Source organism: Mercenaria mercenaria, chromosome 2 (genome assembly GCF_021730395.1).
Source record: "Mercenaria mercenaria strain notata chromosome 2, MADL_Memer_1, whole genome shotgun sequence".
Taxonomy (NCBI): domain Eukaryota; kingdom Metazoa; phylum Mollusca; class Bivalvia; order Venerida; family Veneridae; genus Mercenaria; species Mercenaria mercenaria.
Window position 1 is genome coordinate 25,521,674 of NC_069362.1, and position 14,967 is coordinate 25,536,640.

The 14,967-nt window shown below is 34.0% G+C and overlaps 1 protein-coding gene across 1 annotated transcript in view; it reads right to left on the reverse strand.

Moving 5' to 3' along the window:
* Positions 1 to 11,344: 11,344 nt before the first annotated feature.
* LOC123563556 (diacylglycerol kinase epsilon-like) overlaps positions 11,345 to 14,967 on the reverse strand; it is a 76,244-nt gene continuing 72,621 nt past the window's right edge. Inside the window, exons 9-10 of the mRNA XM_045356410.2 lie at positions 14,793 to 14,904; positions 11,345 to 13,082 (exon numbers count right to left, since the gene is read on the reverse strand). Coding sequence (XP_045212345.2) covers positions 12,954 to 13,082; positions 14,793 to 14,904 — 241 coding nt within the window. The 3' untranslated portion in view covers positions 11,345 to 12,953. The remainder of the gene's footprint in view (positions 13,083 to 14,792; positions 14,905 to 14,967) is intronic.

Consider the following 14,967-nt stretch of genomic DNA (forward strand, 5'->3'; position numbering starts at 1 on the left):
TTAGATAAGACAAATTATCTTAGAAAACATCATAATGCTAACAAAGCCTTTTTTAAAATTGTCAACAGAAGTGCAAGTGTGTCAATACAGGAAAGAAAAGAGTTAATTACAGGTTTGGCACTAATTGACTGTTTATTAACAGTTCTAATGGGCCTTGCTCATGGTGTCCTATTTCAACATCAAGGGTACAATCTAAATTATCTTCCTTTATTTAATGTCATCATGGGCCATTGGGACATGCTCCCCACTTTCAAAGAACATAAATGTAAACTAGAAAAAAGGGCGGAGAAAGTAATTTACAAACTTTAAATTATTTTTGTCACATCTGTATGTGAACGTTTGGACATAAAATTTCTCTTCATGTCCCTAACAAAGATGCTGTGTTTTTCATGATTTGTTTCAGGAGACATAGAAAGGAAAACAATGTACAGTAAATAGGGAAAAATGTTTCAAAACAAATTTTTTGTTCAAACATTAGCTACCTTCAAAATCTTGTTATTTCAAGTTGTACATATAGCATTTCGCTATGTAATTAGTTTCAAAACGCATAAGAAACCATAGTTTCCATCTTAAATGTATGGAAATCTTATTTTTGAAATCAGAGACTGCAATCTCACTGTAAAACATAAATGTTGTAAAAAGATGGTACAAGCTATGATATGACCTAGATCTAATATCAACCAAGATAATATAAAACTTACAACTAAATATAAACATGAATATTAACTTAAAAACATTAATAAAAATATCAAAATTTGAATAAATATATAGAAACATATCTGTAACAAAAATCTACCTATCTTCAGCCATTTGAAACTTTTGGTGTTTTAATTATAAAAAAAAAAACAACCTTTCAAAAGACCATGAAGTGCAATACAGAATACACAACAAAACTAGATGTCAGTCCATAGGACACAGGTGCCCCCACTCCTGCCACTGTAACATGGTTTAATGACTCAGGTTAAACAATTTTTAAGATGTTTGCAACACAAACTTTTAAGAACCTTATGTGTATTTTTCACTTAGTTGGCCATAACTCTGGCCAAGCTGAGTAAATTCCTAAAGAGAACATTTCATAGGCTATAAAACAATCCTCTAATGTTTTATGATTCTAGGTCAAGTACATTTTAACAGACATGTTTCACAAACTTTTTTTTTTTAGTAAGTCTGGACAAGAAGTCTGGTCTTGTGTAGTGAAATAATGACTGTAAGTAAAATATTTTCGGAGCTACCCGCGACAAAACATTAAAATGACTATGTTTTCTTAAATCAGGGGCCATAACTCCTACAATACTGAATGAATCCGGACGGGAAACCCCAGGTGCACAACTGTACATGCTGAACAACATTCCTGTAAACTTTGGTGACTCTAGGTCAAATACTTTCGGAGCTAGGCGCGACACAACATTAAAATTACCAATTTTTAACTAAGTCAGGGGCCATAACTCCTACACGACTGAATGAATCCGGACGCGACACCCCAGGTGCACAACTGCACATGCTGACCAACATTCCTGTAAACTTTGAAGACTCTAGGTCAAATACTTTTGGAGCTACGCGCGACACAACATTAAAATGACCAGTTTTTTTACTAAGTCAGGGGCCATAACTCCTACATGACTGAATGAATCCTGACATGAAACCCCAGGTGCACAACAACAAATGCTGACCAATATTCCTGTAAAGTTTTGTTACTCAACGTCAAATACTTTTGGAGCTAGGCGCGGCACAACACTAAAATGACCAATTTTTACAATTGTTAGGAGCCATAACTCCTACATGACTGATGGAATCCGGATGCGAAACCCCAGGTGCACAACTACACATGCTGACCAACATTCCTGTAAAGTTTTGTGACTCTACGTCAAATACTTTTGGAGCTAGGCGCGACACAACATTCTCGGAAGGACAAGAGCAAATCTATATGCCCCACCACTCATGGGGTGGGGGGGTGGGGGGCACAAAAAAACATAATCTCTCATATTCATTTTGGCACTGCATAAACCATTTTCTACATCTCAACTGATATTTGTGTCACAGATACATCCTTTTTGGTATCTAATTCAGTATGGAGGTATTTCTATGAAAAGTTCCTTTCAATCCATTCCCACTTACTGAAACTTAGTAAATATAAATTCGATTTCAGTCTCAGAGCAACTGACATAAGCAAATGTTGTAATAATATACATCAAGATGGATTTCTTTATTATAATATAAGAGTAAGAGGCAGGTTGTCCTATAATAAAGCACTTATACAAATGGCTGATATATTCAACAGTTTGTTTCTATCTACAATCTTGATAATGGATATCATAAATAAAGCAATTTACTTTATTTCAAGGCATAAATTTCATTATCAAAAAAAGTAGCGCAGTGCAGTATGGAGCGCCATTTAACAAAAGATGAACATACTGCGTTCTTATGACAAAAACTTAAGCGAGCCGAAATAGGATCACAGAATAACAGAATTTAATGAGTTAATACCTGTAGTGAGGCTGATGGAATACTAAAAATAAACAGGAAAATAACCACATAAATGTACAAAAATAGATCACTGAATCATGCATTGCTTTAACAACATAAGTACACATCAAATGAATCACTCATGAAAATACAGACAATAAAAATTGTTGAAATAATTAAGTTTATATAGAGGATAATTGTTGGTTTCGGTGTAATATCACGTTATAATTTCATCGAGTGGGCACCAAAAGTGATATTTTCACGAGTGGCGCAGCCACGAGTGAAAATAACAACTTTTGGTGTTCACGAGTGAAATTACCGTGATATTACATCGATACCAACAATTTTTCTGTTTATTTTATGTCTAAAACTCTACTTTTGTTGTGTTTATTTCAAAAAAGTGTCGAAATCTGCGGGAAATTTTATCAGGAAGCATCGCAAAGATGACGTCATTTTAACGACGTCATCGTCATATTGTTTTCGGCTTTCAGTACGCTCGGTAAACTTTTTGACGTTAATCCGGGTATCAGATTTGATAATTTTCACTGAGTGGCCAGTGAGTTTATCAGGATATAATTCACCGTTATATTTCGATAAACCACCGAAAAACATGAAATAAAAAACCTGTTACTTTTATTATATTTCAAGCTTTCAAGAACTGACAACAAACAAAAATATGCATACCGATAGCTCAAGTTCTGTAGGCAAAGAAGGACAGATAGAGTGTGAGAAAGATGAAAATATTCATCAAGAGCTTGAAGCAACAAAATACAGCACTTTGATTGCAATATCACATTATTTGGTTTTTAGAATAATAATATAAATATAACTGTCCAGGACCTAACATGGATACGGATTTGGTACAAAACTGTCTTTTCATTGTAATCCCTGTGTTTGTCTTTGTTTTCATTTTTAATAAGAGATAATAGGCCTTGTATAACTTTTTTCTGCAATATAAACATTTATTATCATGGGATTTCAGTATTGTTTACAACAAAATTGAAATGCATCATATAAAATTAAAAACATGACAAAATTATCGTGGACATCTTGGAGAGAAATAAAAAAAGCACCATCACTTTTTTGACCCAGCTAAATCTATATATATCTTCATTAAAAAGAAACAAAAACAAGAAAAGATAGTTGCCACTTTGAAAATAGTTGCGTTATTAAAGTATAAATTTAAACAATCATTTCAATTCAGGTAATTCTATCTGCCAGATCTTTTTTTTTACAATGTAGAGTTTGATTAAAACCTGATTTTTCAAAACTTCATAATACACTAAGGAAATTCTGCAGGTCAAAAAACTGTGTTTTTGATTTGGAAAAGTTGCACCCTAGACATTACCTGGAATTAGTTCAAATGTCAAGTCAAAATTTGTGTTTATATTTTTTTCATCTTCAGAAGAAAGCAATGTTGCCATTCAGATGTATATGTGGGATGACATTTATAATTAAGATGACTTTCCTTTATACATACCTGCTCCATGGTCACAACATATTTTTTGGTTTCAGCTGAGTTTGAGACTTAAATTTTAAAAGCAAATTTTACCAGAACTTCAAGATTTAATTAACCTTTAGCCTGCTGCCGGCAAGTGATTCTGCCTCTGCGACCAGTGCAGACCAAGATCAGCCTGCACATCCGTGCAGTCTGATCATGGTCTGCACTGTTCGCTATTCAGTTAGTATATTTTCAGTTAACACCCCTTCAAATAATAAATGGTATTGCCTGAATTGAATGATGGACCAGTCCATTTTAGAAATTTAGCAGGCTAAAGGTTAAAAACTGAGACTGACAATCATTACTGAATAGTCATTTGAAAATAGTCATTAACATAAGGTAAAATTCTAAACATGCAACTTAGATATAAATGACAAATAAAGTTTCTAACTCAGCAGAGACTTAAAATCTTTTGTGAACCTAAAGCCAGGTCTAATTTTTATTCTATGTTATATGGAGAAATGAATTCCAGTTTATCAAACATGCCGAACCGGCCTTAATTAAAACAGGAACAGCAACAATATGACACAGAGTTTAAACCTGAAGTGATAAAAATGTATAATTTAAAATGTATAAATATATAATGCCATGTATTATATATAAACATATAATATTTATTATGAAATCATTAATATTCATGGGGCATTAATTTTCATGGATTTTGTGATTGCACCAATCCATAAAATTACCAGTTAATCCCAATGAACATGTAAAATTCTTATTCATTTTACCTTTAAAAGTAGCAATCTATGAATTCATATTCCCACAAAATAACCGTTTTTGCCAAAACTATAAAATTTCATACCCATGTAATTTAATAATTTCAAAGTATATTTTAAGCTCTCAAAATAATATGAAAAATAGTTTGAAGTAGTCATAAATACTATTTCAAACAATAAACAAGGTATTTCAGAACCAAGCAAAGTTATCATCAATTTTCTCTCACTGAAAACTTTACCCTTTAATAACAAGATACAGAAAACAGAATATAATTTCCACAAATACATTACCAAAGAAACCCTCAACATTGCAAGAAAGGCTTTGACTGAGTATCATTTCAGTATATGGAAAACATATCTATACAGAATACTATGATTTAAGGATATTCTGAAATGAAAAGTAGTCATAAGCTGGTGTTCCAGTGGCAGAAACTGATCAAATACTGTAAAATCATTTAATTTCGTGGGCATGAAATTTCATTGTTTTGATCAAAACAGTAATTTCATGGGGATATGAATTCGTGGATTCAACTTTTGAATATAAAATTAATGGGAATTTTACTTGTTCATTGGGATTAAATTTTGTGGACTGACACAACCACGAAAACTAGTCCCCCATGAATATTAATGATTTCACAGTAAGCAAAATATCCAAAGGCAATGACTTACAAACTGGATAGAGTGACAATCATACAGTACCATATTTGTCAGTGACAGAAAAACGTTAAAGATTGATTTGAGAGGACCAGCATGTGTGATATATACATGTTTGGATTAATAAAACGACTGCATGCTCACAACCCTGTATTTTATTTATTGACAAGATGCATGAAAATAAAAATTTAACTACAAAATAATTGCAAAACAAAACTTAATAACTTGTTGGCAAAGTTAAGCTACATGCATGGTGAATCATTTATCAAAATAAATATATTTGGCTAAATTTTAAGTGATAAATAAAGTAAATAAACAGTGTATTTAATATATAGAAATGAATTAAAGCAACCTGCACTTGCAGCAAATCTTTAGATATTGATGCTGATATGAACCATCCATTCAATCATAATTTTACTGAGGACTAATTTCACACATGACCGAACAAGAAATTAAATTTAAGATTAAAAGTATTGAAAGAATTTGTTACATAATCTCTTTTTTTCAAAATGTGTTTAAATGTATTAATCTCTTTTTTCCCTGCATATAAAAAAATATAGGATCTTGAATGTATGGTATTGCATATATGAGGGTGAATAAAAAATATGTGCACGTCACATGGTGTAACAAATGAAAATTGGGAGTTATATCTAAGTTTGTTTATTTGGTCTTTTATAAATGTTCTTAATTTTTGAGTTCCTCATACAGAAGACATAACTTATGATAATATATTAAGTACTAGTTCTATGTATGCTACAAGGGTGCAACCAAAAATCATACGAACGACAATCACTCCAACTTGTATAAATCACTATCATCTACCAACAGTCTTTCAAGTTGTGCTGAAACCTTACACACATCTACCAACAGTCTTTCAAGTTGTGCTGAAAACTTACACACATCTACCAACAGTCTTTCAAGTTGTGCTGAAACCTTACACACATCTACCAACAGTCTTTCAAGTTGTGCTGAAACCTTACACACATCTACCAACAGTCTTTCAAGTTGTGCTGAAACCTTACACACATCTACCAACAGTCTTTCAGGTTGTGCTGAAACCTTACACACATCTACCAACAGTCTTTCAAGTTGTGCCGAAACCTTACACAGGCCTTGCATGAAGTCATTTTAATGCTCAAACTAAATATTGGTGTCATTTGGCATACTCAAATTACAACTGAGTACATACAATCTGGTCTGCTTTTAAAAAAGTGCTGAGTGGTTTCACTGAGCAGTGTACTTGAATTAATTTTTGTGTCTGTTGGGAGACACCCTTTCAGAAACCATAAAGCTTTTAAAAGATGCTGATTTCATGCCTGTAGTATGCATAGCCATAATAATGTAAGTGGCATAACACTTAAATAAATGCTTAGTAATTGTGCAGTAATGATTCTAGCAAGTTGATGCATAAGATAATCAACTGGTGCCTATAAACTTTTGTCTATTCTGAACCTTAGCAAGTTTGAAATATTGGCATAGAAGAAGGCTGGCTTGAGATGAGGTGTATTTGATATACAGATTTGAGGAAATCATAAGTGTATCCTGAGTGCAGGGGAGTATTTCATGAAATTGTAACGCATTAAACATTTCTATGTTACATTTTGGCAGAAAATGTAAGGAGACCCATTGACCCTCTCTATCTTTTATAAGAGGAAATTGCTGATAATATTGCTTGAATAAATATCTAGTCTACATTGTATCTGACAGTTGTTATTACTAAAAAATCTTTATTGTGGTTTGGAATTGGACAAAAATGCTAGCTAAGCACTATCCATATTTGGGGGAAACTATTCTTAGATTCATATCGAAGAGGAATACCTGTATTTGAAGTTTTCACTGGCTAATTATTATGTAAATATATATTTTTGAAGACAACGGCCATCGCGCATGTAGCAAAAAGTCGCCTGAAGAACACAACAAATTTATACACTGAAAGTAAAAGATGCATTTTTTAGTTTGTTAAAATAGGAATTTCTAAGTTTACGAGAAAAACAGATGGCATTGTTCAGTAAGTTTGAATTTTGTTTAACTTTTGATTTCTAGTAATTTTATAATATTTTTTTCATTTTTTGTAGAAATACGACAAATAAAGGACTATAGCGAGAGTATTGACTTGTCCACATTGCTGTAAACTCTGGAACTTAGATATCAGGCTTGTATCCACGCCCAGTGTTAACGGGTATGAGGCCGTGACATTCCCTTACAGTTATTGAACAGTCATTTTGCTTAAAGTTAAATTCGACTGTGGACTGTTTATATAATCATGGCAACAGCTGAATCTACAAGTGTAAGTGACAAAAGAGCACTGATTAAACAAGAGCTGTCTGATGACAGCGCGCTCGACTATTTGAAGAATTGATTGAAGAATGGGGTCAAAATATTTCTACGGATATTCAGACAAAAGAAATAAATAGATTAGACAAACAATGTTCCTGTATTACAATGATTTCGATAAGTCTTGCACTAAATGGCAACATATGAGGCAATTTCAAAGTCCAAAAAGGGCCATAATTCAGTCAAAATAGTTATGTACTCTTGCCTACAGATAAAAATCACAATGATAAACAAGTGTTCAAAGTTTAAAAGCCATATGTCAAATAGTTTTGACAAAACATGGACTTGTATGAAAACAGAACCAATTTCAAAGTCCAAAAAGGGCCATAATTCAGCCAAAATAGATGACAGAGTTATTTTCTCTTTCCTACAGATAGAGACTATTATACTAAACAAGTGATAAAAGTTTCAAAGCCATATGTCAAACACTTTACAAAAAATATAAACCAAGATTTCTAAGTCAAAAGGGGCCATATTTCAGCCAAAATCCTTGATGGAGTTATGTACTCTTGCCTATAACTGGACATGGTGATGGTAAACAGGTGTTGAAAGTTTCAAAGCTTTATCTTAAAAGACTTTGTCAAAATATGAACTGGTACGAAATATTAACCAAGATTTCTAAGTCAAAAGGGGCCATAATTCAGCCAAAATCCTTGATGGAGTTATGTTCTCTTGCCTATAACTGGCCATGGTGATGGTAAACAAGTGTTGAAAGTTTCAAAGCTTTATCTTAAAAGACTTTGTCAAAATATGAACTGGTACAAAAAACTTAACCATGATTTCTAAGTCAAAAGGGGCCATAATTCAGCCAAAATCCTTGATGGAGTTATGTGCTCTTGCCTATAACTGGGCATGATGATGGTAAACAAGTGTTGAAAGTTTCAAAGCTTTATCTTAAAAGACTTTGTCAAAATATGAACTGGTACGAAAAACTTAACCATGATTTCTAAGTCAAAAGGGGCCATAATTCAGCCAAAATCCTTGATGGAGTTATGTGCTCTTGCCTATAACTGGCCATGATGATGGTAAACAAGTGTTGAAAGTTTCAAAGCTTTATCTTAAAAGACTTTGTCAAAATATGAACTGGTACGAAAAACTTAACCATAATTTCTAAGTCAAAAGGGGCCATAATTCAGCCAAAATCCTTGATGGAGTTATGTGCTCTTGCCTATAACTGGCCATGATGATGGTAAACAAGTGTTGAAAGTTTCAAAGCTTTATCTCAAAAGACTTTGTCAAAATGTGGACTGGTACGAAAAACTTAACCAAGGTGTGACACCGACGCCGACACTGACGCCGACGCCGACGCCGTGGTGAGTAGGATAGCTCTACTTATTCTTCGAATAGTCGAGCTAAAAATACTCTTCGAAATTGCCGAAGGCCATGAAAGCCTTCAAACTGCCTTTGATCGACACAGATGATGAAAAAATATCACAACTGAGAAGACAAGTTCTGGACATTTGGAATGTTTATGAGAAGGAACTTTGTGATATTGACGTGTTCGATCAAGAACTGCAAACTCAATTCCAACAGTTATATCGATAGAGTTGACAAGATCTGGATTCATTACTTGAGCAAGCTAGTCAGCGCATAGGAGCAATTAGCGACGCAATCTGCGATACGCTCAAAAGGTCGCCAAAGTGCTGCATCATCCTGGCGCAAACAACAGCAAGCAAAGCTCAAATTAGTTCATGTCCAGAGACATCAGAAATTAGAAAGAAGCCAACAAGAGCTGGAAAATCAGCAAGCCCAATTATGGTGTATCATGTCATGTATGATTTTAATCATTTTTGTTTCAGATCCAGTTAATCGGCACCATGCCTATGAATTGATAAGCCAGACATGGAAGACAAATCCTGATGATCTTTCAGAATACTCAACCAATAGCCACAATTTTAACTGAGAAATTTACATACAGTACATTACAGTTCAGTATAGAACCTGTTCTACATTTTACTGTTTATCAAACTTTAGACTAAATAACATACAAAAACTAATTACTGTTCTCTATCTATCATGTTGATGAAGATGGGCCTTCCTTTGCCCCTTTTCATAACCTAAATGGTCACTGTATCTCAATTGGCTTGATTCTAGTTGGCAGAAATGGTGTAAAAATGCTATCTCAAGTCTGCTATGGTAGAACAATAACTCTTTATTCATATTTACAGAGCCAGCAGTGTGTCTGACAATGTGGAACTTTGCGTCAATGTGTCAGAAGATAATGCAGGTACTGTATAAGAGGAGAGTGAAAAGTCAAATACTTGGAGTAAATCTGCAACACTCTTACTTATTAACAGGATGAAGGTGTGAAAAGAGCAAATAGACAAAGGATTTACAACAAAGAAGAGGGTTTTTCAGGATATTTCCAAAGTTATGTTTGCACACTCCCATATGTTCAATGCAGACCAAATAGCCGGATGTTGGAAAACTTTGCAAAGAGGATATCCAGAAGAGAAGCAGTGGGTCTTGGAAGAAAAATTATGAGTATGAAAGATCCCATAGTCGTCCCAGTAAAGACATTAAGCAGTCATATAGGTAATGATTCAGCAGCAGGTTGTAGTTCCTCCTTCAATGTTCCGGAAGGAAATGGAGAAGAACATATACATGTTAGGAAAAAACATAAGTTTGCATCAGCAGAAATGGTAGATGTTTTGAAGAGTTATATAGAGACCCAAGAAGAACGTCATAAAGAAGAAGTTGCTAGGAAGGAAAGAATGCAACAGGAGCGATAAGCACTTATGTCTAAATTGATAGATGCAGATTCAAAAAAAAAATTCTAAGTCCACAAAAAAATCCTTAGCAGGTACATATATTTCAAAATACACCTAAAAATTGGAGGAACCATCCATTCTGTACCAAAGAAAAGTGGTTTCGGTTTTTCCATACGGCTAATAATAAAAAAGTAGCAAAATAAGCTATTTATAGTAACATAAAAGGGAAGTAATTCAAAACAAAAATTATTTTAAGTGAACAAAAAAGGGATCTGCCAAATAAAAACAAGAACACTGCAATGCAGAGCAATATACACACGAAACAAAGTCGTATGACCTTTGACCCCTAAGAGTGACCCTGACCTTGAAGTAAGCCATCCGAAACACATGCTCTGCATGTCGTCTCGATGTGGTGTACATTTGTGCCAAGCTTTTTTTGAAATCCTTCAAGTAGCTCAAGAGTTAGAGCGGACATGAAACAAACTCAAATGACTTTTGACCCCCGATAGTGACCTTGACATTGAAGCAAGCAATCCGAAACATGTGCCATGTGTATCGTCTTGATGCGGTAAACATTTGTGTCAAGTTTCTTCGAAATCCTTCAAGGGGTTGAAGAGTTACAGAGCGGACACGAAACTGCTAACAGATGGACGGAGAGATGGACACCGAGGGTATAACATAATACGTCCCTTCAGGTGTATAAAAATCAATAAAGATATTTTAAAATATAGGTCTGAATGAATGTCTATAACTTTTCACATTTTACCTGTTTATGGGACTAATGTCTGTTTCAATGTCAAAGATGATAATCATCTAGATTACTACAATGTTTTCAACAACGGTTTTACATATTTTGTACAAATACGGTAATGAGGAAACAACATTTTTCCTATTAATTTTGACAAGTTTACATTATCCTTTGCTAGAGCCTAGAAATGTTTTCTCTTGAATCACTTCATTTTCTCAAAATTTTTTAAACTTTTCTTTTTTTTTCATTGTATGTTTATTTGTATTTGTTAAATTTTGTACTATTACTTATTATATATTATTATCAATCTGAGATAACTGTTATTGATGTAGTCTATATTATTGAAGTACGATATCAAATAAAGGACTATAACAAGTGTATTGACTTGTCCACATTGCTGTAAACCCTGGAACTTACATATCAGGCTCATATCCATGCCCAGTGTTAAATGGTACGAGGCCGTGACATTCCGTGACATTCCCTTACAGCAAAAGTATCAGAATGTAATGTATTTTGTAAAATTTTGAAAGTGTATAGTAGTGTATATATATGTGTAGAATGGATGCATTAATCAAACTTTTTCACTGCTAGAATGTATACCACATAAAATGAAACAGTTTTTCATGTTTATATTCCAATGATGGTAAGTTTTATAGATCAAAACTGAAAGATGTGGTTTAATATATGCAAACAGGAGTAAATATGCCTCATTTTTAGGGCAACAGATCACCATTGACAGGCATTTCACAAGGGAACCCTCTACTTTTTTTAGGAAAAAGTGAGGTTCTGTAAAGATTCCTAAATCAGATAAAGAAGGATTTGAATTAGTGACCCTAAACATAAATCCTTTCATACACCCGCCGTGATACAATTTACTTATATTCAATGACATGTTTTCATAAATATAAATTTAAACTTAATAAATACAAAAGTATATCATTAAGGACCATAAAAATAATCAAATAGAAAAATGAGTAGAAAAATCTATGAGCAATCTTGAATTTCATAATTCTATGAAGAAGTTTAATATCACTGAAAACTTGCACTGCCTTTTACTGTACAGATATCCTGATTATGTATAAAAATATTTCTATGTAGTTTTTTTCAATTTTCTTTAAAATATTTTTAGCCCATGAACAGTCTATGGGAGATAAAATGGCTTAATAGCAAATGTATTTTATAAACTATAATATTTTAACAGATGGTACTACTTAAATCCTTGCTATTGGTACATGTTCTTTTTTATACCTGAGGTTTTGCAAGTCTTCTGTAGTGTCCTTGTTAACAAGGAAGCATCTTTATGATACAACACATCCTGTTTTGTCTTCTTGCTAGGACAAGTATTTTCCTAAAACATCTAACATTTAACACCTGTTGATATGCTTTGCTAACAACAAACCCTCACCAATAATATCTGAAGTTTAATATCTCAAGGTACATTTCCTGATGAAGTTGTCTTTTATGGATAATTGAACTTGCTTGCTAAACATGTTTTTCTAAAACATAATTTTAAAAGATGTTGAACAAGTCTTACTGTATCCATGCTAAAATTGTAGCTTGACTATGATATTTGTTGTTTCTCAGGTTTTGTTGAGTCACTGCAGACAAGAAATCTATCCTATGATTTCTGACATTTGTATGTCTTCAGCTGTTTTTTTAACAAGATACATATCTATGTAATATCTGAAATTTTATAGATCTTGTGGTACCCTTGCAGATAAGAAGCTGTCCTTTTCCAAATTTTATCACTAATCCTTGTAGAGTCCTTGCCAATGTGCAGACTGTCAATATGACCACCTTGTTAAGCACAACAGTCTGGTGTTTCACAAGTCTTGTGGTGTCCTTGCTAACACAGTAGCTTTCCTGTGGTATCTAATGTTTATCTCTGCAGGGTGCTGCTCCCATGGTTCACCATCACACTGCATTGGAGCATTGCTACCAATTAAGGTTATCTATAAATAGAAAATAGTGACATTTAATTCTGACCTTGATAACATTTTTATATCACCTTTAGATGTAACAAAATGTTCAGACATAACTAAATTCAATCATACACAAATTCAAAACTTCAAGTAGAGGAATATATACCTTTGACTATATGAAACAAGAGGGCCCTGAAGGCCCTGTATTGCTCACCTGACCTATTGACCTAAAGATCAGATCATCAAGATTAACATTCTGACCAAGTTTCATTAAGATATGGTCATAAATGTGGCCTCTAGAGTGCTAACTAGCTTTTCCTTTGATCTGACCTAGTGACCTAGTTTTTGAATCCACATGACCCAGATTCGAAACTGACCTTAAGATCATAAGGATTAACATTCTGATCAAGTTTCATGAAGATACAATCGTAAATGTAGCCTCTAGATTGTTAACAAGCTTTACCTTTGATTTGATCTGGTGACCTAGTTTTTTACCCCACCTGACCCAGATTGGAACTTGACCTTTAGATCATTAAGATTAACATTCTGACCAAGTCTCATTAGGATAAGGTCACAAATGTGGCTTCTAGAGAGTTAACTAGCTTTTCCTTTGATTTGACCTGGTGACCTAGTTTTTGATCCCACATGACCAAGATTCGAACCTGACCTAAAGATCATCAAGGTTAACATTCTGACCAAGATTCATGAAGATAAGTCATAAATGTGACCTCTAGAGTGTTAACAAACTTCTCCTTTTATTTTTTGACCTGGTGACCTAGTTTTTGACCCCACATGATCCAGATTCGGACTTGACCTTGAGGTCATCAAGACAAACATTCTGATAAAGTTTCATAGACATACTTTGTATTGCCATAAATGTGGCCTCTAGAGTGTTAACAAGCTTTTCCTTTGATTTGACCTGGTGACCTAGTTTTTGACCTCAGATGACCCATTATTGGATTCGTCCAAGATTTTATTGAGAGTAACATTCTGACCAAGTTTCATTAAGATTGGGCCAAAATTGTGACCTCTAGAGTGTTAACAAGCTTTTCCTTTGATTTGACCTGGTGACCTAGCTTTTTAGCCCACCTGACCCAGATTGGAGTTTGACGTAAAGATCCTAAAGATTAACATTCTGACCAAGATTCATGAAGATACAGTCATAAATGTGGCCTCTAGAGTGTTAACAAGCTTTTCCTTTGATCTGACCTGGTGACCTAGCTTTTTAGCCCACCTGACCCAGATTGGAGCTTGATGTAAAGATCCTAAAGATTAACATTCTGACCAAGATTCATGAAGATATAGTCATAAATGTGTGTTAACAAGCTTTTCCTTTGATTTGACCTGGTGACCTAGTTTTTGACCCAGATAACCCAATATCAAACTTATCCAAGATTTTATTGAGGGTAATATTCTAACCAAGTTTTATTAAGATTGGGCCAAAATTGTGACCTCTAGAGTGTTAACAAGCTTTTCCTTTTACTTGACCTGGTGACCTTGTTTATGATCCCAGATGACCCAATATCAAACTGGTCCAAGACTTTATTGAGGGTAACATTCTGACCAAGTTTTATTTAGATTGGGCCAAAATTGTGACCTCTAGAGTGTTAACAGTCAAACTGTTGACGAGGGACGTTTGGCGAAAGTCGATGGACACAGGGCGATCACAAAAGCTCACACTTCGTGCTCAGGTGAGCTGAAAAGTTTACAAGAATTTGATGAAAAACAGCAATACATTACCTTAACATTTTTGGCTTGGCCTAGTGTCAGTGGTGAAGCCATGCCCACCTGTAGCTGTGCTATATGGAATGATGAGTACAGTGCCATTACCTCCAGCAGTCCATCATCATACCTGGAATAGTTAATAAAATTTATCACATGTTTGACGTCGCGGGAGTGTAATAAAGCCATTAAA